This window comes from Paramisgurnus dabryanus, chromosome 3, assembly GCF_030506205.2.
Source record: "Paramisgurnus dabryanus chromosome 3, PD_genome_1.1, whole genome shotgun sequence".
In the NCBI taxonomy this organism is placed as follows: domain Eukaryota; kingdom Metazoa; phylum Chordata; class Actinopteri; order Cypriniformes; family Cobitidae; genus Paramisgurnus; species Paramisgurnus dabryanus.
In genome coordinates, this window is record NC_133339.1 from 26303866 (window position 1) to 26330449 (window position 26584).

At 37.9% G+C, this 26584-nt stretch overlaps 2 protein-coding genes across 2 annotated transcripts in view; one reads left to right on the forward strand and one right to left on the reverse strand.

Moving 5' to 3' along the window:
- Positions 1 to 7633: 7633 nt before the first annotated feature.
- Positions 7634 to 19006, forward strand: ntf4 (neurotrophin 4). The gene is made up of 2 exons (XM_065279345.2): positions 7634 to 8133; positions 15515 to 19006. The coding sequence occupies exon 2, from the start codon at positions 15534 to 15536 to the stop codon at positions 16887 to 16889; it is 1356 nt and encodes a 451-aa protein (XP_065135417.1). The 5' UTR covers positions 7634 to 8133; positions 15515 to 15533; the 3' UTR covers positions 16890 to 19006.
- A 1098-nt stretch (positions 19007 to 20104) lies between these two features.
- Positions 20105 to 26584, reverse strand: part of ppfia3 (PTPRF interacting protein alpha 3) — a 54162-nt gene continuing 47682 nt past the window's right edge. The window contains exons 28-32 of the mRNA XM_065278385.2: positions 25183 to 25358; positions 23472 to 23540; positions 22980 to 23142; positions 21836 to 21894; positions 20105 to 21522 (exon numbers count right to left, since the gene is read on the reverse strand). Of these exons, the coding sequence (XP_065134457.1) occupies positions 21848 to 21894; positions 22980 to 23142; positions 23472 to 23540; positions 25183 to 25358 (455 nt within the window). The 3' untranslated portion in view covers positions 20105 to 21522; positions 21836 to 21847. The remainder of the gene's footprint in view (positions 21523 to 21835; positions 21895 to 22979; positions 23143 to 23471; positions 23541 to 25182; positions 25359 to 26584) is intronic.

Sequence of the window (26584 nt, forward strand, 5' to 3'; positions counted from 1 at the left end):
TCTTTGCGTCATCTGAGAAAATTCTCAGATTATTAAACACGGTTTTATTCCCTGAGCCTGGCTTGCTCGCCAGTCTCTCTCTCTCTCACACTCATTTTCTCTTTCTTACATATTCACAGCCTTTTAGTCACAGCCTATTAAACACAAATATTTAATTCATTGTTTAGTACTGTATCTTGCCTGTTATTATTATTTTTGTGAATAATTTCACAAAAAAAGTGTAATTTTAAGGAAAACCAAACTTAAAATTTAACTTAAAAATACATTTAAATATACACTTCATAAAAAAACATAAGCCGACATAGCAATCTATAAATGTATAAGAGTATAAATTGCCTTTTCTCTGTAAATGTACATTTCTTAGCCATTTTAACAAATACAAACTAAAACATATTTTATGTATGACGTTATTTAAAATAAATCTGTATTGAGGACGACATGTAAATGAATTGTGGAATTCAAAATCATTTATAATACAAAGTTTTAAATCTAAAGGTTCCCAAATCTACCCACTGGATGGCGATGTGGCTCTGTTTCCACATATGTGTGTATATACTGTATATGCAGGGCCCTCCATAAGTATTGGGACAGTATACAAAATTGCTCTTGCTTGTAAGATGTATATCAGTCAAAAGTACAGACATTGTATTACCATTTGATTATGTTTTAACAGATGCATGCTTTACCATCAAATAACAACAACATTTCATTCTGACGTATATGTGGTGTCACAAGACTCAGGCCACATTTGTCAGCCAATGGTCTCAATATGCTCACATTAGATAGTAGAATTACAATCCAAACATGTTGTTCCGTCAATTTGGTAAAACAGGTGAAAAATAAAATGTAACATTCTGTACTTTTGTCTCATATTCATCTTTTAAAGTTAGTCTTAAGTATTTTATGTTTAACTAAAACATATATCAAAGCCTCCCAAATGAATCATAGGATAGAGAGAGATAGCACTAGCATCTCTTGACTTTTATAGCTACAGTTGGCTGCCAGGAACATCATAAAATGATTTCTTTGAATGACGATGATTGATTCATCGATTAAATTCATTACAATGGCATGATAATACTACACTCCAACGAGCTACTCCCTGATAATGGTTTTAACACTTTAACATTCACTGCTGATTTCAGATGAGATTTGTAATCCATGATATCACGCTCATGACGTGATTGTAACAAAAAATAATTTGATTACTTACGGACAATTACCTTGATCACTTACCTGATGTTGAAATTACAAAACCTGTGAGTACTATGTGTACCAAAATGTTTCAAAACAGAATTGCCTTAGGTTAATTAAAGGTCCCCATATGATATTATTTGCACAGAAATAAGTAGCCTATGATATATTGAGTAAGTGCATATTAGTAATGCTAATGTTGTGAGTTTGAATGGACTATAAGTTACTTTGAATAACATTGTCTTTAGATGTAATTTACATTTAAGATAATGTCCAAATGAACAGACGCCTCAGTAGCCCGACTTTTAGTCTAAAGATTATTAGATTAGTCTTGTAAAAGAAAAGAAATACCATAGATGTTAAATGACCCATGACTTGTCAGCTGGTCTTGCGTGTCCTTTGACAACGATAATGTAATATAGCTATGACGTTTTCTTACATACAAAGATACAGATCTGTTTTTTAAGATAATCACACTGCTATATTATAATACATTCATATATGTGTATTATTATTATTAAAGTATTTCTATTATGAGAGGACAACCTATGCATAGACTTCTACACATAAAAAAATCTAAAAGAAATAGGTATACACATTATAGTCGCTATCACACACCCTGTCCCACAGGACTGGCAGATGGAGAGGGACAGAGGAGATCTACAGAACTGGGGCGGCTTCTGTCCATTTCTCTCTCTCTCCCACTGTCTTTTGTGCAGTGGATGGGCTGTAAGTCTATCTCCGGCTAATTGCCACAGTGGTGCAAATACAAAGTCTGCCGCTGAAACAGTAGCCAGCTGGGTGTATTGTGAGTAAAATTTACAATGTGTTACACTTCTCCTTTAGCATACATCAAGGAGGGGGTTGCTGGGAAAACATGTTTAAAACATCAATCTGAATTTAATTGTTCAAACACACACACACACACATACACATTTCTATTCATTATTGCAATTTTTGTCTATCAATTTCCATCCATTTAGTAACCCATGTTTTTATGTCAAATTCATTGTCAACGGTTGTAAATTGGTGGCTTTGCAGCAAAGTATTTTGTCCTTTCATCCTGGCAAAGGTATCATGTGTGAAGTTGTAGTATATGATACAACTTCTAAAGAAGTCCCAGGAGCTGTTATGAATGGTTTGCATTGCATCAGACAAAGACAATGGTGTCAATGTTTTTTTAGAGTATGCACAGGTACTGTACAATGAGATAAAACATGTGTTATACGTCCTGTGCAACATGAGCCAATTGTTTTCCATCACAGAAACCTCAGAGAAACAGACTAATGCCATTTAAACCTGCTAAATTCTAAACCAACCAACAATTTTGAACGCATTGAAACTATAAATTGTTTTTTTTTTCAGACAACAATTAAAATGATACACAATAATATGGAACAGATTCTGTGACCACAAGAGTGTAGCTAAAATAAGGCTTGGTAAAAACTTTTCCTTACAACCTTTTCTCCAGATGCAGTTTAATTGTGGAAACTTGCCTTGAAAACAATTTATTCAAATTTAACAAACTGTTGTGCTTTTAATCAATGATTTTATTAGTTAAATAGTATGGGGGGGAAGACTTAATGGCACAGGCTTAATTTAATTTAACCAAGTAACACACAAAATAATTAGTTTGGTCTTATAAAACATGTTAGCGCCATTTTGTATTAACAATTGTCATCTGTGTAATTGTCAAAAAGGCTGTGTGTAATTGAAGATTTACTTTGATGAAATGTAAAAGTCCCCACACATCGAGTGGATTAGACAGTGTGTCTATTTTACAACAATTAAAACTTTGGCTTATTTTTAACAAATGAAAGATAATTTCATCAAAATGCTCAATGACCTGAAACCCAAGCTATCTGGACACAAGCAAATGTACATAGAAGTGGTTTACAGGCAACACAGAGGTTTAGCCTAATGTGAAACTGTGAAGGAGTTAAAGTCTTGTGTGAAATAAAAAAATAAAAATAACAACGAAACAGACCACAACAAAGAGTGCTGCAAAAAAGTGCCACATTTTATTCTTATTACATTTTTAGTGAATTAGGCAGAAAACACACTGAACATTGTTAGTATTTGTTCATAAACTTAAACAATAAAAAAACTTTTACTTCAGGCATTGATGTTACGGATATATTATCTTCAATTGTCTGTTTTGCAGTGAGATTAATTATATATTTTACTTGCGCTACAAATGAGGAGCTCAAATGCAAAAGCCACCAAACACCATCTCTGTAAAAAATTAGATAATGATTATAATTATAAAAATGCTCTTGGCACGTATTTTATGTTTATTAAATACATTCGCTTTAAATCCACTTAATCCCTGCCTTAGGCCATTCAGAAATACTACTAAAGCCACATCGATTTTCAGCAAAGTCCAGCAAAGTTTTTTTTAGAAGTTGCAGCCAAAGGCAGACAAATTTGTTAAACACAAGTAAAATTACTAAAGTGACATTTCTGAAAAATAAGACATTTTGGGGTGGTTTCCCAGACAGGGCCTAAGCCTAGTCCCAGACTAACTTAAATGTTAGTGTTGTCTTGACCGTAAACAACTTGCTCTGTCATAACTTAATATTTCAGTGCGAGTGTTGTGTCTGCAGATGCACACCAGTAATGTTTATTCATAAATTATGCTTTTAAAAATGACTTAAATATCCTAATTTAACTAAGGCCTAGTCCTGGCTTAAGATAATCCCTGTCCGGGAAACCGCCCCTTTAATTACTAAGAACCTTTCTTTGCCATTAAAGTGAATTACTGAACCTAAACGTACACTATAGAAACATCTTTGCTGCCTTTTTAATTTTGTCGAATCAACTCAGATTTAGAAGTCATGTTAACATAATATTATTTATTTTGACAAGAGATGAGTTTCTACAACTTATAAAATACAGTTGAAAAAAGTAAACTTTATTGTAAAAGTTATAACAACTCATCTGTAGTTACTGTATAACATCTTATCTCTAGTCAAGATAAATAAAAGTAAGTTGAAATGACTTGTAATCTTGAGTTAATTTAACAAAAATGTTAAGGCAGCAAAGAATTTTTACAGTTTAGGAGCCCAATAAAAGAGCTAATTTATAGAAAACATGTCAGTTGTACTTTTTTGCATCTTAACTCTTTAAATACATTATGAATGGTTGTTAAATTTAATTGATTCAGCAAAAAAAAATGCATTCCAAATACATCATCATCTAGAACGACAATATCAAAGTGAATTAAGCACTTAATGTAAGGCTTGCTATAAAGGGACAACCATATTCTCTGCTTATCTTCTCAAGCACACTTGTTAAGTGGAGATAAACTCAAGCGGAAAGGCTTAAGACCCTTAAGATTTTGTAAAAGCACAGTGGTTGCCTGCGGCGACTGTGGTCCACCACACTGGGCTCCACCAAAACCCGCAGGTTTGGTAGCCTACTTCCATATTTAAACATACGGTGGTATATATTTCATGCAAGTCGCCCATTGAACGTATTTCTATTAACAGATTTTCCTCTGTTGGTGTTATGAGGACTGTAAAGTGAGGCTGATGGTGGGATTATATAAAAATGGTCCGAGTTGTATAAATTGTAACCATATAATTTTACAGCAAACACACACAGCATGGAGCCACACTTTTACATGCTTTATAAAGGCTGACAGCCTTTCTCTATAGCACTATCATTGCTTTTAAAGTTCAACCATTACTTCTGCATTGCTCCGTTCCATAGGAAGCTGTTTCTCATTAGGGATAAAACATAAAGTAAGGCTCTCAGTTCCCATAATTAAGGCATTCCTAAATCAATCTCTCCTCTTAAACCCCTTGCTAGTTCCTCCCTTTCTCAGTAGCATGCATTCCAAAACTGGCTACCCAGTACCAACCTTGAGGTGTATGAGACCCCTATTGAAAATAACTATTGACCCCCATTGAAAGTGTAGTGTACAGTAAATCATCACTATAAGTTGTGTTTTGGGTGCTGGGGTCCATTTCAAGCATCTTATCTAAGCTTCTCCTTCTGAAGATTTTCACATCTTGGTTCACCAGCTACAACAAAAAGTCATTGTGGTTCAAGCCAGTTTTTTTTGTACGGAATGTGGATATATTTTAAGTGTGCATGTTTGTCCCTGCCTACATCTTAAATTTATCTACATGTGCGCTTGTGTATGCTGCTATGTAATGAGCTCTCATGTTTGACCCTTTTTGTCTTACAGCAAAATCCAATTTCAGGCCTCAGCGACCCCCCTTTATCCCTAATACCGCAAAAATTACCGCAGTCACACTTTTAAGCAGATCACCAAGGACGCACCCACAATGCCTGGCACATCAATCAGAGACACTGTCCTCCTTATCCGATCGTCCGTCCCCTATTCCCACTCCCTCCGACGACCCTTGACTCCTGACCTCTACCCTGTCTGCCACAGTGGGTGCTGTTGAGGGCGGATTCATGAGACAGGGGGCTAATTAGGTCAGATTGCGGTGAGCTGTGCGTTACAGCTGAAATTGGAAACACATGCTGCGGCCCGCTCTTGTGGAAGTGAGAGAACACCAGGAGAGAGGTAATGGTGGTGCTGGGGTGTGTGGAAAATGGAGGTAATATAAGGTGGAGTGGTGAAGTTCATCAGGAACAAGTAACCGAGAAAGAGATCTGAGCATTTGCTGGAGAAGATACAGATAAAGAGAGTATTTAATAAATAAATGAACGAATGAGATTGCTTTGGGAAAAGGAAAGCATTCGGTAATTGACTAAATGCCTTACCTCAGGCAAAGGAGATCTTTGTGTCTGTGGTCAGCATGCCGGTCTCCTTGACAGCTCTGCTATTTTCAATAATTGCTATAATGGCTATGTAACAGATTGTAATTGCTTTGATATTTGAGGTGGGATATCCATTGCCATAGTAATAAATCCCATGTCGGGACCCACAATGAGCAAGAGGGGACACAAAGAAAACAAAAACCTAGTGAACATTTAATAATCGCTATAATGAACGATTGCTGGTTTTGAGGTTGCTTTGTTGTTTGCATTACGTGCGAAGCAGACTGTTATCTGTGGTATAGGTTCGGCATCTGAAAGATGTGTTATTTCATCATAAGCGTTTTTCTATGACTCAGTACTGTAAATGACATGCGGTGTGGTCCTGGTATTGCCCTGGGTAGTTGTTTGGGGTGTAGAGGGCTTTCACTCAAAAACAAGTAATGCTGGTTCACACGAAGTCTTGATAAGGCTTTTTTCTTCTGTTTACACACAAATATAGACCGTCACCTTTCAATGACAAGGTGTTGGAACAATGTACAGTATGTATGCATGTGTGTGCGCGAAAGAAAGAAAGCATGTTTTCCTATTTGAGCAAGTGTGTGAAAACTCTCTTTGAGTTTGTCCCCTCTCTACCTTTGTTCATCTGTCATCTCTTTCAATACCTCAGTGACTCTTCTCTCCCTCTCTCAATCATTCTCTGTGTTCGTTTCGCTCTCGAGAACTCTCACTCCTTCATTCTCACCAATACGCCCTGGGGTTGAAATATCTAAGTGCATACGAGACAAGTTCAGACAAAACCAGAGAGACAGAATAGTGTTAAGGAGGCAGAAGTTAGCAGTGAATGACATTAAATGCCAAAAGGGAGGAACAACTTTCGGAGAGGACAGGAGTAAAGATATGAAGGGGCTGGACCACATTTTAGACCTCAATGAGTTTTGTATTTCTGTGCGTATGTGTGTGTGTGTGTGTGTGTAAGATATGAACGGTTGCCCGTTACTCATTTGAAAGCCTCTTTTCTGTACCCCATTCTCTTATTCTTGTATTCTCTACCCCATCTCTCTCATCCCCTAACTCTTTCACGGACAGTCTCACAGGGGCAGGGTTGTAACACAACACTTTTCGCTTTTGTTTCCTTTCTTGTCCTTATCCTTTCATCTTTTTAAACTTTCTGGGGAAATGGGTTTTGGTGGGATGGAAATTTCTGCCTGGTAAAAGAACAAGGGAGAACAAGAGAGATCTTAGGCTACATGTATACCATATACGTATTCTGCTATAAAAAAAAGGGCTGGGTGGTGGTAGATGCTGTAAAGGAAACCTCTGGAGGAAATTGCTTTAACAAATTGGCCCCTAATTTAAGAGTTAGTCCGGACCCTTTTAGACCCCCACAAGCTGACAGAAACCATTTTAAACGGTCTCCCAGGTGAAATTCCCATTTCTCCTTATAAATCATTACCAACAACAAGGTCAAAAGTCCTGCGATGCACTTGTTTAAGTCCAATCAACCGACAATAAATCACTGCCCAACATAGACTCGACATAACTTTTAACCTATTTTTGTTAGTCTTTTGTGTTTTTCATTACAAGTCTCTACACCCACAGCCAGCAGATGGTCCTCGTCCTTTTTTTCCTCTACCATAATGTCTTCTTTCACTGTGTCCATTCCTCTTCTTCTAAACCAGCCCTCTTTCACTCCCACTAGCTCTTGTCCCCTTACTGGCTTTCATGAAGATACCTTACCGCACAGCTCAAGCGCTCAGACCTTTCCCTCGCTGGATTTTCTGCATCAACTTAACAAACTAGTGAAACTTTTATTGAAGATTAAGTTACTCTTAAGCTGTTATTTATAGCTCAAAGTCGGCTATTTCGTTGACTCGTGGAAAAGTATGGCTCATGCTCATACACGCAGTGTTAGAGGTGTATTATTGCTCGCAGAATGGTAATTAAGAGCTTGCATGTCAATCTTCCAGAAACTCGCACTTGAAGACGCAAAACATAGCTGATAAGTTTTCTGACATGTGGATCTAGAGCTCGACGTGGACCTCCAGTCTGGACTGATATGGGAGACGTCCGCTTGGCGAACTTTGTGAAACGGGAGTTGCTGTGGAGCGCGGAAATTTCGTTCGTTTTCACGTAAGATTCACGGACCGTGGAATCAATGTGGTGTCTGCCGAAAATACGCGTGGCCCGAAACTCACCTAAACGGTAAGTGCTCGCGTCGAGCGTTTTAATGACAACGTTAAAGCGCAATACAGGTGTCCCACTAGCCGTTCAGACGCTTTCCCCAGATCTGATACAGTGACAGATGTTTAGGTTTGTTTTCTGTGCATGTTAATTTAATGCGAGACAGGTGTTGATCGGGCGCGTTGACAGGTTGTCAAGCGTCGGAATTCAAATGATCGCGAGAGCTTCTTTCAGGCCGAGAAAGGCACCGATTGAAAACAGTTTGGCTAAAACAATTACAGACTTAATCGCATCTTGTTTTTAAGACCGTGGCAACGCATCAACCATCTGTTTTTCCGATCACACTCCATCAACACTGCTTCTGTTATGTAATCAATAAAGCCTGTGTGATGATCTAGTTTGTCGCGTTGCTCGTTTACAGCTTGGATGCGTTGCGTTACTTCTCTGCCCTATGCGCGTGTCAGTGTAGTTGGACCGTTGTTCACAGTCTACTATTGCTTTTATTTGTTTACCTGTAAAATGTACATGTTAACGTTTTGCAGGAGAGATATGTCAAGTCGGCTTTTTAACCTTAGGATATGAGTAGGTTGAGAACTTATTTAAAGTCCAAATCACAAATTTATTTAAGTTCTTCATCATTTTTAATGATCATTTCCTTCCGTTGTTCATTTTTATGGTCGTTTGAAATTTTGACAACATTTTTAAAAGTGCAAATATGTCATGCGGTCATAAACTATGTAAACATGTAAAGCCTTTCCTTATTATGGTTTTAGTAGAGGAACTGACCGTTTCTAAAATCCTTACAAGAACTAGAAACAAGTTTCATAAGGAGCCTTGAGAACATAAATAGGATACTTGAGAGTCTTTAAAAAGTGCCTAGAGGTTCTTCAGTAGTTTTCTTTAGTGTAGCAGCTAAACATGCCTCAGAAATCTTTACATATTTAAAGTGCATTATAAGTATAAAATAATTAATAAATAATTTTGAATATACTTAGATATAGATGTCAAATCACAATTTATACTTTGATTTAATAAGTATTCCATGTTAATTATTTGTACATTAAAGTAAATTTGTTTAAGATGAATGAGGGCTTGAGACTGGGGAGGTGTGTTTTGTTTGTTATTGCATGTGCAGTTTTGTTACTCAAAATGAAATGTTGAATAATCTGTTTACACCTTCAGCAGTAATTTTTTAAGTGTGATCTATAGAGTAGCCTAAGTGTGAAAAAAAGGGCTGTAAAAACAAGAGTAGTAGGTCAGTGTTATTGTGTTTACATAGTTAAACAATGTGGAGTGGGAGCAGGCAGCCATTAAAGCAATAATTAACACAATCCTGTCAATCACCTGCCCAGCCTGGCTACCTATATAAAAAACAACCGGTAGAGAAAAAAACACATACTTTTTCACGTGTCTACATGCATTTCACATGTGCAAGAACACATATCCCTTACATGTGGATCACGTGTTCCCAGTGGTTTTACATGAGAATTTACATGAGATGGCAAATGTACATGGGAAAATGTTCCAAAACCACACGTTTCACTTGCGATCATTACATGTTCTTGCAGTTTTGAAATTCATGTGGCTTTACTGCAAGGGAAAGATGCTCAAAGCATTTGTTTATTGAACTGTAAACATTTATGTAACCATTTCCTCACCCTGCAAGCAGATCTCCACACCATGTTCTTACTATTGGAATTAAGACAGTATAATGAGAACTGATGCAATTTTCTTTTCTTTAGACTTGGATTTGAAGCAGTTTAGTTTAATTTCTATAGCGCTCCTGGGAGGACATTGTGTATTGGAGCAAAGTGGCTTTGCAACAATAGAAATGGTTTAGTTAAAGATTTAGAATTGTTTCAAAAATATTTTTTTTCACAAAATATCCCCCATTGAGCTATTTTAAATTGACTGGGACAAAAGGCAAAGTTGTATGTGTGTAGCCATTTTCAGATGTGGGTGGATAGGCTACTGATTTTTCAACAGCAGCACATCTGATCAGAAACACATGTACAGTATGCCAGGTCTCTAAAATTATTTAAAGAGATACAAAAGATTTATAAAAAATGATCTTTTTATGTTTCTCTTGGATTAATAATCATCCCTTTATGTCAAAATATAGTATTTTGTTGAAGGTATTTGTACAAAAATGTTTTAAACCAACAATATAAGGTTGTCATAATTTATGTTACCATTTATTTTTTTCCTTGAAATCCAGTGATAATAATAAACCATAATTTATGGATACATTCAGACATGCAACATGATCTCACCAAAAGTCGTGTTATAGTCACGAAAAATGTGATTCATTTATTAGTGTCCATGACACGAAATTCAGCTTTTTTCATGCTTTGAGCACGAATGTCTTTTTCGTGTCACTCGCACAAATTTCTATAAATAGTTTTTCATGTTCATGGCACAACTTTCTTTTTCATGTCATTTTGTGTATTGCTTTTTAATTTTTTCCCTATTTTTAAATCATTGTCGCTTGGGGTTGGGGTTAGATTTGGGGTTTGGGTTAGGATGTACTTTTATGTATTGGTTTCAAGATGTTTTCCTTCCGCTTTTAAAACTATTCTCGCCTGGAGTTGGGGTTTGGGTAAGGATGTCTAAAAATGTAACAGAAAGTGATTCTAACCCCAACCTCAAGTGACAATGGTAAGAAAATAGGAAAAACAATGAGAATTTCTTGCCATGGACAAAAATAAATTAATCAAATTTTTCATGACTATAACACGACTTTCCGTGAGATCAGTCTGCTCTAAAGACTGTCTACTCATTCATTTCTGGATTACGTTTGGGTCCAGTATAGTTGCGGTTACCCCATCCTTCAATAACAGTCACTTTGCGTAGCCTGCATTAGCCTACCTGGCAAAAAAGTCAGGGATATTTGTCATATGTGGTCACATGTATTTACTGGAATAATAACATCTACTGCTGTTTAAAATTAACAGAAACTTGTTTCTTAAAACTATCTTTGTTTCTGTATCATCTTACTGTGACTCGGTGGGCCAAACTTGCTTGAACCCCAAATGTCATTGACATGATGTCATATGTCAACAACTTCATCTGTTTGACATCAGAAGAACTAGTTTTCATCATTTTGGAGTGTTTCTCAAAGTACTCTGTGATATTTTTATTTTTCCTTGCATCATTTGCATCATAATTTTCAATGCTATGCTTTGTGACTACGTATGAGAGATATACAATAACAGCGTGCAGAGTGTATACGCTGAGTGGGATGATGGGAAAATTCCAAAATGGTCAAACATGTCAAGGCTGGACAGGGGGATTGCAGAATGTCTATAATGAGTCATGCTTTTGTTCGAATTGAAGAGTTGAAATAATACAGGTCATAAGTTTGTAATAATTGATTTGGAATACTTGTTTTCTTATAGCGTGAAATGGTTGTAAACCCCCCAGGTTGATTTCAAACATCAGTTCAAATCAAAATCTTGGAAAGAGGTTAGCAGGCTTAAGGTTTCGGTCGTGTGAGATCCAGGATCGTACTCTGTGGGAGAGCCTTAAGTGTTTGTTGAAGGTGGTTTTGTGACTGAGAGATCATAGATTACAGTCGTCACGGGGGTGGAGAATAGCGGCTTCAGAGAAAAGATACGTGTGCGTGTATTCGAGCTGAGGTTCCTGTGAGGTAGGGCACGGAGAGTGTATAAGAATGAACCCATATGGGTTCATTGTGTTTGTGTTTAGGACCTTGAAATTGAAGATAGCAGCAGTGTGGAGAGTGAGGGATTTTTGAGCGTGTGCCATGCAAGATTAATGCAGCACTGCTTGACGGGCCTGGATGGAAGCGTTTGCAGAGCATGTCATTGCCACAAATGAAGCGTGCTGATGAAGTGCTTCTGCATGACGCCCATAAACTACTGATACGTCTCCTGCACGTGTGTGTGCCTGCCCACTGCTTGTGTTCCCGCTCCAAAGCAAACATACACATTAACCGTCAAGTCGTACACTCACATGTGCTACACCCTATCCACTTAAGTGCCCGAACACACACATATAAGCAAGCAATGCACATCCTGCCTTCATCCACAACTGTTGGCTTGCTTAACCTCTGATCATTTGTCATTTTGAGCAGTATTGTAAACATTGTATCTACATATTGTGTCAACACAATGCAGCGATTTCATAGTTTGTGCAAGGATTGATTGCCAGGTCCATAAAATACAACTCCTACACTGTATGTGCGTGTGAAAGTAAACCTGACTGTTAAAGTGTCACCAAACAGACATACAGGCTTTCTAGCCTCTAGCCCATCGAACAAATCATTTGCATGTAACAGGACCAGCAGTTTAATGAAGCCTAATTTGCATCCAGCACACCTGTTTTTGTGTGCAAGCTAAACAGGAAGTGCGTACTTATACATTTAGTGCTCCGTGTCATGGCATGTGCACGTATGGACCTGGTGGCATTCTTTCCCTGCATGTGTCCGCAGGTTCGGCTGAGCATTGTGTGCGTGTCGGTGAGTGTGTGCTTTCGGCTCGAGTGTTTTTGGAAAACAGTGTCCGGGGCGGAGTGGTGTGTCACAAGTGGTGATTTTGCACATGATGTCAACCTTACAGTCCACCCACACTCTCCTTAATGATTATCTCCCCTCAAACGGATAGTCTGTTTATTGTCTGTATGTTGGTTTACTCGCCCTTTGCAATCCCCCCTGCCCCCCTGTTCTTGTGTGTCCCACCTGGGGAAACCCAGGAGGAGTCTTCTCGGTTGAAGCCACATCATTGACATTCTAAACATTCTTTTTTCTGCTCTCTTTCTCTTTAAACGCCTCTCCCTCGTTATTCTCTCAGCACAGCAACAACAGGAATGGTGAGAGATTTACACCTGGCCTTAACTTTGCACAGTTTGCATACTTTTCTTGCAGCATTACACCACAACTCTTGGTGGATACTTGTTTTAGATTTGCAATATTTGTATTATTTGGGGATTTATCAATTTCTTAAGAGGATAGTATAGATAAAAAATTATATAAAGCAAAAATGAGAGAGAGAGAGAGAGAGAGAGAGAGAGAGAGAATCTGAAAATGTCTATGGTTTAAAAAACACATTATTTTCCACATACCGTACATTTTTGTAGCTCCAGATATCCTGCCTTCATGAAACGCACTGATTTTGTACAAAACTCATTGATCTGAAAAGCGCTGTGTCCCTGATTGGCCAGATAATTTGTAAGTTGTGATTGGCCTGAATACCTCTGACATCAGCCGGAATTGTGACGCTCCCTACCATGTTTGAAAGATTCGCAGGAAGTAAACTGTTGCCTTCAATCCGTGTGTTTGTTGTAGTCCAAGAAAAGAGATTTACGTTGAAGACGATATCTTGCGGCATTGTTTGATTTGGGGTTTGTACTTTTTGCATATCGTTAACATGTACTAATACACACCTACACACCAAAGGAAATGTAAAATCATGAATCGGACCATAGTTGCTCTTTAAATTATTCAATTTAGTGCTGTTGGTTAGTAGCCTTTTTATTTCTGTAGTTTAATTACACAGAATTTATGATTAATTTATTTATTATTTTAAGATGTCATTAAACGGGGCCCGCCAGCACCATCTTAGGACCCCCGTTTGAGAACCATTGATCTAAGTCACCCACACTGTCAAAAACAAAAAAAATGGTCCCTAGCTGTCCCTGAGGCAGTATCCTTTCAAAATACCGGTACACTTTGGCACCTAAAGATTTCATATTAGTACATATTGGTGCCAAATGTATACATATCTGCACTTAAAGGTATAGTTCACCCAAAAATTAAAATTCTTTCATCATTTATTCACTCTCATGTGGTTACAAACCCGCATAAATTTCTTTGTTCTGATGAAAACAAAGCCAGATATTTTGAGAAATGTTTGTAACCAAACCGTTTGTGGACCCCATTCACTTCCATAGTAGAAAAAAAGAATACTATGGAAGTAAATGGGGTGCACGAATGGTTTGGTGATGACCGAATTTATATTTTTGGGGGAACTATACCTTTAAATTTATATTTAAGTGCAGATATGTATTATGTTATATTAGGACCTTTATAAAGGGTACTGCCCCAGTGCTTGGGACCATTTTTTGGGACAGTGCATAAGAACATCACACCCTAATATAAGGGAGCTGTTTCTGTGATTTGCACAGTGTTTGTATTATTGTATTAATATCTATTTTAGTTGATATATTAATTTTGATCATTTATTTATTACTTATATCATAACTAAAGCTAATAATTGGTACATTTTTAGGTTAAAAATATTTTTCCTATCCTAGCTTGATATGCAGAGACCACTTACAAGTTAGCTATTTGTAAATTGGTTCAATCTATAGTGTTAGTTCAGTGGTGTTTGACTAACCGAAGAAAGACTGAAATAAAATCACAGTTTGAGAATTCTGTGCAATTCTGTTAGGTGATGTATTACAATTCAGCTTTAGCTTTCTGTTTTCAGGTTATAGTCAGACAGCCATTCCATCTATTTTTGGTTATTTAATTCTAACTTACAATCTGTTTTGAAAACGTGACCAAACTTATCTAAACCACAGTGCAAGTGCTACGTTAAAGCTCACACCTGGTCAGTTTGGTTTGGTGCTGGTTTTGCTTCCATCTGGTGGTTGACAGTGGGAGTGTGTTCATCCTGATCCTGCTAAAAGAGAAAAGGCGAGAAGAGTTTATCTTCCATCAGTGTAGTATTCTCTAGCCTGCACTAAATAAACAAATAAATCACTAGCATTTGTAACCAGCCAGACGCTTTAGATAGAAGGCTGCTGAACTTTGCCGTTACTGTCAATAAATAACTCGAACCTCTAAGGCATTCCCACTATTGCCGAGAGTCATGTTTCACAAGTATTTTAATGCGGGACCATCGGGTCAAGCGTATGGAAAAAAGATACAGAGAATGCAAACTCGAAGAAAACACATGCTTTCGTAACAGTAACGATCGGTACAGATAATCAAATCAAAGCATTCCTTCGAACCCTAAAGCTGAAGTCCTCTACATTTCTCGGCTCTTCCACTTATAGTAGTACAGCATTCTTTGTGACACTTTGTACAATCTTTTCCAGGCATACCGGAATTGTGTGTGGTTTCATGTTAAACTAGGCCAGTGTCATACCAACCCTGTTTGTGGCTTTATTTCAAACTGAGCTTTGTCAGACATTGGCAAGCCAGTGTCCTTATGACTAAAGCGAAAGTAAAGCATGTTTGCGCTTCTATTTTCATAGAGACATCATTCAGCAGTTTTTCATCTTTTTCCGTTGACATTTGCCAAAGCAGTAAAGCTACTACACCATAAACTTATTTCTAGTCTAACATTATGAGGTGGCATTGAGCCCATTCTGCAATGAATTCAGCTGGTGGTGTGACTCTATTCTTACACGCTTTCTGTCTGTTTATATTTTTTAGTTGACACGTCTTGGAAGTGATGCACTGGCTTCCCCTGGTTGCCATGGTGATCGCCTCGGCCCTGCCTTTCCCTCAAAGTCCTGTATCCAGGCTTGTTGCCGCGACGATAGAGCCTGGCAGAAACGACAGCAACAGCAGCTATTCAGTCAGCATGCCAGTCAATTTAACAGCGAGCAACATCTCCCACGATGCTGTTGTTTCTCACAGTAACAATAGTTTGAGCTACAGCAAAAACGACAGAACAGCTGATACTTATAATCACACAAAAGGAAAGGATATCGCATTATCCCCATTTACATATGAAGCGGACAGTATAATCAAAAGTGAAGCTAACCAAGAAAACATTTTATCTGATGACACAAAGAATATGGAATACAAATCACAAAAAAAACGTCTGGCCAAAAATGCCAGCTCAAGCAATAACGTTCTCAAGGACCATCAACCTGAGTTTCATGAAGAAAAGAGTACTGAGGCAGAGACTGATATGAACATGAGGAGTAGTCTTGATGTTTCTAAGGGCTTTCTGAAGAGGTCCCAAGAACATCAAGACGAAATGCAAGGAGAGATGGTGAAGCCAGCTGGGGTTAAGGTGGAAGTGCCAATGAAGATACTGAAGGAAGGTTTGGGAGCAGCACTAGGCTTTGGGTTAGACGCAGGCCTACGAGAAGAAGATCAGATGTTGCTCGACGCCCATCCCCGCGTTCTCTTCTCTCCTGCCCTCTCTCCACCCAAACATCCACCTCTGCTCCTAATGCTGGAGTTAGGGTTGCTGGCTGATGACGTTGAGGATGAGGAAAGCCACACGATGGACGCTACCCCAGCCAGGGAAGGAGCGGACCAAGAGTCATATAAGAACTTACTGCTGGGTGTCTCTGATTCAGACAACCCCTCCTCGTTCCACGTATCATCCCACGAACAACAGCCGAGAATCCGCCGCAAGCGGCAACTCAGTCACACCGCACAAAGCCGCCAGCGCTCGGTGTGCGAAGCCGAAAGCGGGTGGGTGACTGACAGGAAAACCTCAGTGGACCAGAAGGGCCAAAAGGTCAATATCTTACCAGAAATCCAGACCCAGACGGGGCCACTAAAGCAGTACTTCTATGAAACGAAGTGCCGTAAGCCATCTCAGGAGGGTAAAGGGGAAGGGCAGGGGGTGGAGGGCGCAGGCTGCTTGGGAGTGGATAAGAAACACTGGATGAGCAAGTGTGAAACCAAACAGTCGTTTGTGCGTGCGCTTACATCTGATGTCAATAACAGAGTAGGTTGGCGGTGGATACGAATCGACTCCTCCTGCGTCTGCGTGCTGCTCACTAGAGGAACATACTACACTGAGAAGAAAGCAGAGAGAGTTCGAGAAGGGAGGGGGTACAGATAATCGGGATAGCCTGAATTATGGATCAATACTGAAAAAAAGCAGGATTAAAAGATCGTGTGGATAAGAGTGTAACTGGGTGTCTAAAGCATCTCCAGCACACGTGGTCTTCTCACATGGAAATTTCTTTTCCAGATGTTCCTGCATCTCACTTCGCAAACACTTATCACCACAGTGTCTCGCTGAGGGACAGCTCAGCCAAAAATGAAAATCCACTCGGCCTTATATCGGTCCAAGCTCATGATTTATTTTTATCTGTTGAACACAAAAGAATATAGTTTATATATATTTCATACAGCAAAAGATTATGGTCATCCCAATTGTCAAGCTCCAATAGAGAACTACAAAGGTAGTGCATATGACTTATGCAGTATATATTTCAATAAGTCTTCAGTGTTCAATGAAAAAATGATACAGTGAGGTGATGAGTAGGCAATGACAGATACTTTCTTCTTTTAAAGGTGATGCGTGTAATGTTTTCAATGTTAAAATACTTTTAAAGGGATTTTCACTGAAAAATTAATATTCTGTCATTTATTCGCCCTCCAAGTTGTTTCAAACTTGTATACATTTTTGTGTTCTGCTGAATACAAAGGAAGATATTTTTAAGAATTTTTGTAACCAAGCAGATCTGGGGCACCATTGACTTCCATAGTATGAAAAAAGTAAACATGGAAGTGAATGGTGCCCCAGAACTGGTTACAGTCTATAAAGTATTGGGTTGTTTTTAACCCCGGGCTAGGTAACTATAGGACAGAACACATTTCTGGGTTAAAGTGACCCAAATAATGGGTTGTTTTAACCCAGGAGTGGGGAACCCTGGGTCCTGGAGGGCCACTGTCCTGCAGAGTTTAGTTCCAACCCTAATCAAACACACCTGAATTTAATTTCCTAGAAATCCTGAAGACTTTAATTTTATTTTTCAGATGGGGCTGTTTCAACATGGTTGATTAACAATAACCCAGCAGTTGGTTTAAACAACCCATTATTTGGGTAATTTTAACCCAGAAATGTGTTCTGTCCTATAGTTACCCAGCCCGGGTTAAATATTTTTTAGAGTGTATTAAAGGCGGGGTGCATGATTTTTGAAAAACACTTTGGAAAAGGGATTCGGGCTGAGTACCAAAACACACTTGTAGCCAATCAGCACTAAGAGGCGTGTCTACTAAATGACATCATTGCCTGGGTTGTGTATGTGTGGGGCGGGTCTATCAAAAGAAGGTCCAGATTCTATTGGGGTAGGGGCAAGTTTGTTTAGGTGATTTAAAATGTCAACATTGGCTTTCAGAGATCATGCACCCTGCCTTTAACATTTTTTTAAATCTCTTAATTTGTGTTCAGCAGAACAAAAAATGTATACAGGTTTGAGGGTGAGTAAATAATGGCAGAATTTTAAATTTTCGGTAAACTGTCCCTTTAATATGATTAGACTAACTTAAACATTGGCCAAACCAATAGCATGAGTTTAAGGCAGGACAATCTGTTTATCCGGAAAGTACATTTTGTTAAACATTTGTGTTGATGGTAGTAGCACCGAAATTACGCACTTCACCTTTAATATCTCCACGCTGCTCCACCTTCCACTAGGACAGTGTTTTAACTGTAAACTCACCAAAACAAGAAAACCTCAATACTGGTGTCTAGGTCAGATCAGTTTTTTTCTATACTTTTCGTATATCGTGTTACATTTGTTTTTTGTTGTGTCTATAGTATACAGACAATAAGTTATTACTTTTAGTATGTAAGCTTATGTACTTGATATTAATATATTTCTTTACAAATGTACAATATGTGAAACATACATAATTGCAAGTATGCAGATATATGTGTATTTATAAAAAACTTTACAGAGGACCCGGGCTCACCGGTCAGCAGAAGTTTAACTTTTAGAAAAGGTCTCGCTTATACTTTTGGATGCGTGACCTTCAGGTGACTGACCCAAAACATGCCTTATGAGATGCAGTTTGATTTACATCTCAGAAATATGGTTCTGTTATGGGTGTTGGATGACAAGGACACCTGTTTAGCGTATTAGAAAAGTTACGTAGTAAATGTGTTTGTTGGGTTTGATGTTCTTTTTTATTGAGTAATTGTTATAATAAAGTATTATAATCTTTGTAAGGTAGATACATTTAAATATGAAAATAAAACTTTTTTTGAAGTAGATGGAAATGAGTGAGATGAGCTTTAGTACACATATACTTTATATACATTTTTGCAAGGTACGTGAGGTAACCTTGTAATTATAATAGTATAGACACAAATGGATGTTTATTTATTTGGAGAGTGGAAAATTTGGCGAAACTGATCTACCTCAAACATGCACACTAAACAAATATAAAATTAAAGAGCACCTATTTCTTTGCTAAAAACAATGTTATTTTGTGTATTTGGTATAATACAATGTGTTTGCGTGATTTATGGTTCAAAAAACACATTATTTTTCACCCTTTTCCTGAAACGCATGGATTTGAAAAGCTCTGTGTCCCTGATTGGCCAGCTAACCTGTACATTATGATTGGCCTGAATACTTCTGACGTCAGCCGGAAATGTGATGCTCCTTACCATGTTTGAAAGATTTGTAATGCTTACAGGCTGTAAGTCCGAAGCGGGAGGAAGTATGATAATGTCGGTCTTGCCTACCAGTCCAGGAAGTAAACTGTTGCCTACAATCCGTGTGTTTGTTGTAGTCCAAGAAAAGAGATTTATGTTGGAGACGATAACTCGCGTAATTGTTTACTTTGGGGTTTGTACTTTTGCATATCATTAACATGTACTAATACACACTTAAGGGGGTCGCACACCGGACGCGCAGCGCCGTTCTAAAAAACAGGACACATTGTTTTCTCTGAGTGTAGGCACACAGGTGTCTCAGGACCCTGCTCAAATCCCTGTCGCGGCACAGAGCGCCACTTACATAGTTTAACATTAAATAACATCATAATTGTTAGCGATTAACTTTGGCGTATATTTTGCATTTTTAAGTAGACGCTATCTGACTAAGCTTGCGCTATTTAATGTGCGCTTCCGGTGTACGATACCTCCGAGTTGTACTAGATGCAACACTGAGCTGCGTGTCCAGTGTGCGACCCTCTTTACACACCAAAGTAAATGTAAAAACGTGAATCGGTGCCCTTTAATGTCGGTAAATCAAGGTTTTTTTTTAAATTTGCATTTGGTTTAAGCTCTGGAAAATCACACTCAGACTGAAATCTTTAGTACCATTAGGAACACTTTATTTTATTTTCATGGTTATCATCATTATCATTATTGTTTATTTTGCAGACATCATTTTCATTTTGTGTCACTGTCATCCTCATCAACAGTAATGGTTTGTTTTAAATCATAACACAATTTTGTTGTCAAAATTTACACATACAAGTAGCATATTTTAATGACCATGTTTTTAATATTTCATATTTACGCCTTAAACTAGATCAAATTAAATTACAGTCAGAATTATTAAATGAACATGTACATACAGTTATTCAATACATACATAAAGAAAATAAATATAGTTATCATAAAAATAAAAAATAAAAATGAAAATACACACATTTTACAAATTGTTCCCCAAGCTCTTAACCTCATATGTTAATATACACATAATTTTTATTTTTCATAAATTCATATCGTCTTATTTCCCAAAAGTTTTAGTTCGTTGTCATCTTGGTTGTTTGACATGCATCGCAACACAGAAGCTAAACGATTTCTCTCCCAAGTTTTAACCCTGACCCTCCCACCCCGTTTTTCCTCCTCGGTACACCAATTGTTTTCTTTTATGGCTTGCGTTGTTAGAATGATTCTGTCCATCGGGACACTTCCGCGCTCCTTTCTGCTGGTCACTTGCTTTGTCCGCAAGCATCTCCCCTCTCTCTTTATCTTTTAGTACCTATCAGGCTTTCTTTGCTGCCGGACATTTTTGTCTAAATTTCCGAAAATAAAACAAGACCTAGCAAGAATTGTGCCCTGTTGCTCTGATCATGTCTTTTGAGTAGCCTTTCTCAGGAACTATCTTTTCTCTTGTGCTCGCCCTTTTGATTGAGAAAAATACACTGAACAAACTCACTGGTGTGCACTTGCACGCTGCCCGGCCCTTCAACTGTGCTCTTGAGCACACTTCCTCTTAACATTCTGACATTGCTTTCGCCCATGTAAACATCACTGAAGTCCGAGTTGAGTGCGAATTGCGACACTGCCACAAATTTCCTTTACAATTGAAAGACCCACTCAAGATGATCACTTCAGAGGCAGTCAGTGAGACCAGTAAAACCAATTCTGAGGAACTAAATCCGTAGGCAGCTCCATATAAACAAAGGACGCAAAGACAAAAAGAGAGTCCATCTACAGATGTTCCATCAGCACAGACACAGGAAGAGAGAAGAGAGTATGACAGAAAAAAAGATTAAACAGTCATCCGATTCCTTTCCATTTCTTACCACTCTCTCTGGGTCTTTTGTCCGTGGGTTCTTTTTTTGTTCTTTTTTCACGCTTTTCCTCTTCTGTTATTGCAGAACAGTCAGACCAGTAGTTATATTTATAAATGTATATATTCATTGCTTTTTTCTGCTTATTCCCCCCTCCTCCCCGTGAATGAAATGTAAAGCCGAATCCAGCTCTCTGACAACGGCGCCTCCTGTGGACGAAACACAGATTTACAATCAGCGGTTGCGTGACGTAAAGCTAACCCAAAGCCAAGTGGCAAAAATGACTTGCACACAACAAAACGCCCAACGGAAAACTCAAAGCACACCAGGAATCGCAGTAAAAACATGAAAAGCAACATCCTAGAGCACTTTTTTAAAACGAGCAAAGGCAGCATCTGGAAGTTGTGTCTATTACATCACAACCCTATAAGAATAGCAGCACATTTAAAGTGTTTCTGTGGCTCACATAATAATGAGCAAATGTGATTTGGTATTTCATTGTGTTTGCTTGTCATTCCTCACCTTTGCAGTCTCTCAACAGGAGTAGGTCCTCACTGAACCAGACTCTGCCCTTGGAGATGCTAGAGAGATATAGAGATAAAAGATGTGGTATATATTTCACCATTGAACTGCTTTTGGAAAAACTGCTACATAGATAAACACAGCTCTGATAACATTTTTTAACATAATTTTTTGGTATAATTTGCTTTTTTTATTCTGCATAAGTACATTTATATGCCAGTATACCTTTTACAGTAAGTGACTGATAGTTTAACATACAGAATGTTTGCTATATTTCATTTACCCAAGTCTGCATCTCAAAATATTGCAGATGTATCTATTTCTGTACTCTGCATCATTTAACGTCATCATGATTTTTTTGTTTTGCAAATGTGATAACATTGGAGGACATTTAGGTGGTGGTGTACTGTATGTTTATTGTCACATCAGATCCTAATAATTATTGCAAATGTCTTCATATAAATCATTTTTAAATGCTAGAACTGGCACTAGCGTATCTAAGAGAGCAAGACCTTATAAAACACATCGCAAGTGTTGTTGTCTTTCTTGTGCTGACATCAGTGGCGGCTCGTGACTTCTTTTCCGATGGGTACAAATTCAAATTATGTGTTTGTTGCATCATGTGAACCATGTGCATCACGTGTTTTGTCAAAATAAGTGCCTGCTGCACACGCGTCAACCGTTTATGATAAAAGAGACGCTCATGTTCACAAAATACACACGAGACTCTCCCTTAACAGTAAACTTTGATTATGCATGAGATTATGTGAGTATCTGGTAAACGCGAGCGTCTCTTTTATCATAAACCATTTATACGCGTCTGCAGCAGGCTTTTTGACAAGAAACGTGATGCACATAGGTTCACGCGACGTGCCGAACACATATTTTGAAATTACGAACCACGCACATGATGGGCTACATACATGTTGTGATGAACTTCGCATCGAGCGCCCTCGAAAAAATATGCCACCGACCGCCACTACTTGACACATTTCTTATTGAAACACGAATTTGGGTGGGGCATAATCCCATATCCCATTAAAGGAAGGGTTCGTAGGTACAGTGCAAAATAACCCATCATTATTATGTAGTCAGTTTATAGGAAATATTTTTTTATTTAATATGTTTTTTTAAAAGACGTTACCATCACTCTGGACCTTTCTCAGGGTAACTGAAGGGGTAGAGATGGCTGAGGCACGGAAGTTAGCAGGCAGAGTCTCTGATGAGTCAGAGGTCACCCCTCTCAGATCCTTCTCCCGAAACATCTTCCTCCATGAAGGAGAGCGGGTGAATGTTTTAGTGCCATCCTAAAGGATGTAACAATAAGAAATCCAGAAATCAATAAACTGTATGCTGAGGATTGAACACTGATACAGTAGATCCTTTTGGTGTCCAGTCAGGTATCTCAAAAGAAAATGTTATCTAAACTTTGTTTATGTTCACCATCTAACTTAAGCATTTGATTTTCTGCATGTTCAAACTGGTATTGTGGCTACAAGATGACAAATAAGAGGAATAACCCCACCAAGGACGACAGCTGAAAGAGATGGCATTATACTACTGTGTGTATTTCAGTTGCAGGAGACAAAGGACAGTTATCGAATGTCCAGCTGTGTTCATGTCCCAAGGCGCTCACCTCGTCTGGCCTCCTCTCTGTTCCCATGGCGATAAGAGAGTTATATTCCTTCTCCAGAAGTTGTCGAGCCTGGGTTGTGGAATAAACATATGGAATTAGAGCAATTCAACCCTGACCGGTTGATGTAGTTATGCTATATCGATTTAATGTTTACTGCTTTAATTAATTCATGAAATGTGCTTTAATAATTTTCGAAATATTTTTTTTGGTTGAGAAAAATATGAGAAACACTGTATAACAAATAGTATGTCTGTTGTTTTAAAATAATCATAATTGTTAAAGATGCACAGATATATTGGCCAATAATCGCAATCGACAAAAAGCAAGTTTTGAATACTGAATGCATTCTGAATACTCCGGTTCAAGTAGAATTATTTTTATATAGGTGCATCTTTAATAATTTTAATTCTTTACATAAATATTTAAATAATTTGGGTATATCATCACATATATTTTGCAATTAACATAATTCATCTAATTTACTTGTATTACGTATACATTTAAGTACATTTTAAAGGGACATTTCACAATAATTTTTAAGATGTGTTTAGGTGTGTCCTTTAAAATGCAAATGAGTTGATCTCTGCACTAAATGGTTGGATAGTGCAGATTAAGAGGCAGTGTTATCCCCTTCTGACATCACAAGGGGAGCCAGATTTCAATTACCTATTTTTTTACATGCTTGCAGAGAATGGTTTACCAAAACCTTTAACATGGAAAAGACAGATTTTTATGATATGTCCTCTTTAACATATAGTAGTGGCCTAGTACAGTGGTTCTCAAACTGGGGTCCGGGGGCCCCCAGGGGGGCCGCAAGATGGTGCCAGGGGGCCCCGATTTTATGACATTTTATAAAATACATTAATTTATCATGAATTCTGTGTCATTAAACCTAAAAAAAAAGGCTACTAACCATTTAACCAACAGCAATACTTTGTTTAACTTAATATGTTTTGTTGAATTAAAATGTTAAATTTTAGAACAGTTTTTTGTCATAAATTTTCTTTGGGGGGGCCGCGAAGGAATGCACGGTAAACAAGGAGGGCCGCACGCGGAAAAAGTTTGAGAACCACTGGCCTAGTAAATACCTCATACCCTTCAGACCCTGCGTCCACTGTCAGAAACATCATATGTTTTTTGGTTCAAATCAATACAAATGCTGATCAACCAATCAAAATAAGGCACACTGATTAAACACGTCTGAAGGGGTTAACAGGTTGTTGCCAGACAGGGATTAGTTTAAGCCTGGACTAGGCCTTAGTATAATTAGAAAACATAACTAGTTTTGACAAACATGCCTTACTAAAAACATTACTTGTGTGCCTTTTGAGGCAAAACAAAGGGCACTTACATTTATTTTACTCTGGGACTAGACTTACCCCTGTCCGGGAAACCGCACCTTATTGTTTTGTCCCTTTTGTTCCATATGCCTAATTTTTTTATACTTTATTCTAACCCGAAAGCCTAAAAGCAAATTCTGAACAAATGTACCCCAAGACATCACCTTTGGCCACTACTGTAAAAATTAACTATTTGAATAAATATATTTTTCCTTAATGCATTCCCATTTTTTTAAAACAAGTTAAACAAACTGTACTGAATGATTGAATGATTTGTGGAGATTGAAGATAAACTTATATGCACAGCTGTATTTGTGAGCAGTTCTCTCATTGTTACCATGTGTATGCTTGTGTGGTTCAATATGATGTACCTGTGTGTTTTGATTGGGTATTTGCAGAAGCAGGGCGAGGTCAGTATAGTCAAAGGTGTCGTCCAGAGCGAGCAGAGCTCCGTGCACACCGCTCTCGGTCAGATTATCTGCGTACTCCTTCAAACCAATAGACTGAACCCAGCACATCACGCGCTCATTTGACCACACCATCACATCTAGAGAGGAAGCACAAGCACAATACAGATTTAAGGGCTGGGGTTTATGAACAAAAATCCAGGAAGGTTTTAATCACGGATCTTTATCGCAAATTCCATTTCGGGTGATGCCTCTGGATTTCATTTTTCCTTCAATTACTCTTGATCTTCAGATGTACATGTGTTTCGCTTCAGACAGTCTTTGTCTCTGCTTTGAAATTTCATGGGATTTCAGGGCTTTTACATTTGTTATTTGTTAAGGCAGCTTTTCAAACATTATAAAAAGGAAAACAGGAATGCAACGTGGAGCTGTATGACTTATTCATGGTGTTAATCCCTTTGGTGTGAGTATAATAATATGACTATAGGTGACGGCATATTCTGTAGACATCCGCCTCAGACTGTATTGTGAATCAGAAAGGCCAGTACTTGGCTGTAAAGCTATAGATACATTTGGCAATGTGTCAAATGTTAGGGCTGTGGTTCAGCATAAGGGAAAACAAATCCTGGTTACCATAGGTGGCCATTCATTTCTATCAGGGTTGGGCAAAATTCCTTTCAATTCAGTAGTTGTAATTCAAATCAAATAGGCTATGGCACATACGTTTTTGAATACTGAACTGCAATACAAAAGAAATTCTACACAGTTCAATAAAGAAATTTCATTAGTCCAACCTAACAACAAAATGGACCAGAAGAAATAACTTTATTAAATCAATGGTAACACTTTATTTTGATAGTCCACTTTAGACATTTTACTAATTATAAGTAACTTTGCAACTACTTGTCAACTACCAATCTTTAGAGAATTAGTAGACTGTCTGCTTAATATCTACTAACACTTTATTGTGATGATATCTCAACAGACATTCAACTGACTATAAGTATCTTTGCAGGTGCATGTCAACTTATTCCACTAACCCAAACCTCTTCCCTAACCCCAACCCTTACAGTCTACTAATACACTAATGACAGTTAGTTGACGTATAGTTGCAAATTATTGAAAGTTAGTTGACATGGAGTTGCAAAGTTATTAATAGTTAGTAGAATGTCTAAAGTGGACTATCAAAATAAAGTGTAACCAAATCAATTTAAAGTTAATTTGATAAATACAATGCTGTATACTCTGTATTTGCTTAATACAAATTTCTATAGGTGTCAATGTAAATACTAATTATCCCATATATTGTGTTTATGATTATAATAATAACAAAAACCGTACGCTCTCAGAATAAAAGGTACAAAAG

Excerpts from the sequence above, each read along its gene's own strand:
- ntf4 (XM_065279345.2), top strand. The coding sequence starts at position 15,534 with ATGCACTGGCTTCCCCTGGTTGCCATGGTGATCGCCTCGGCCCTGCCT.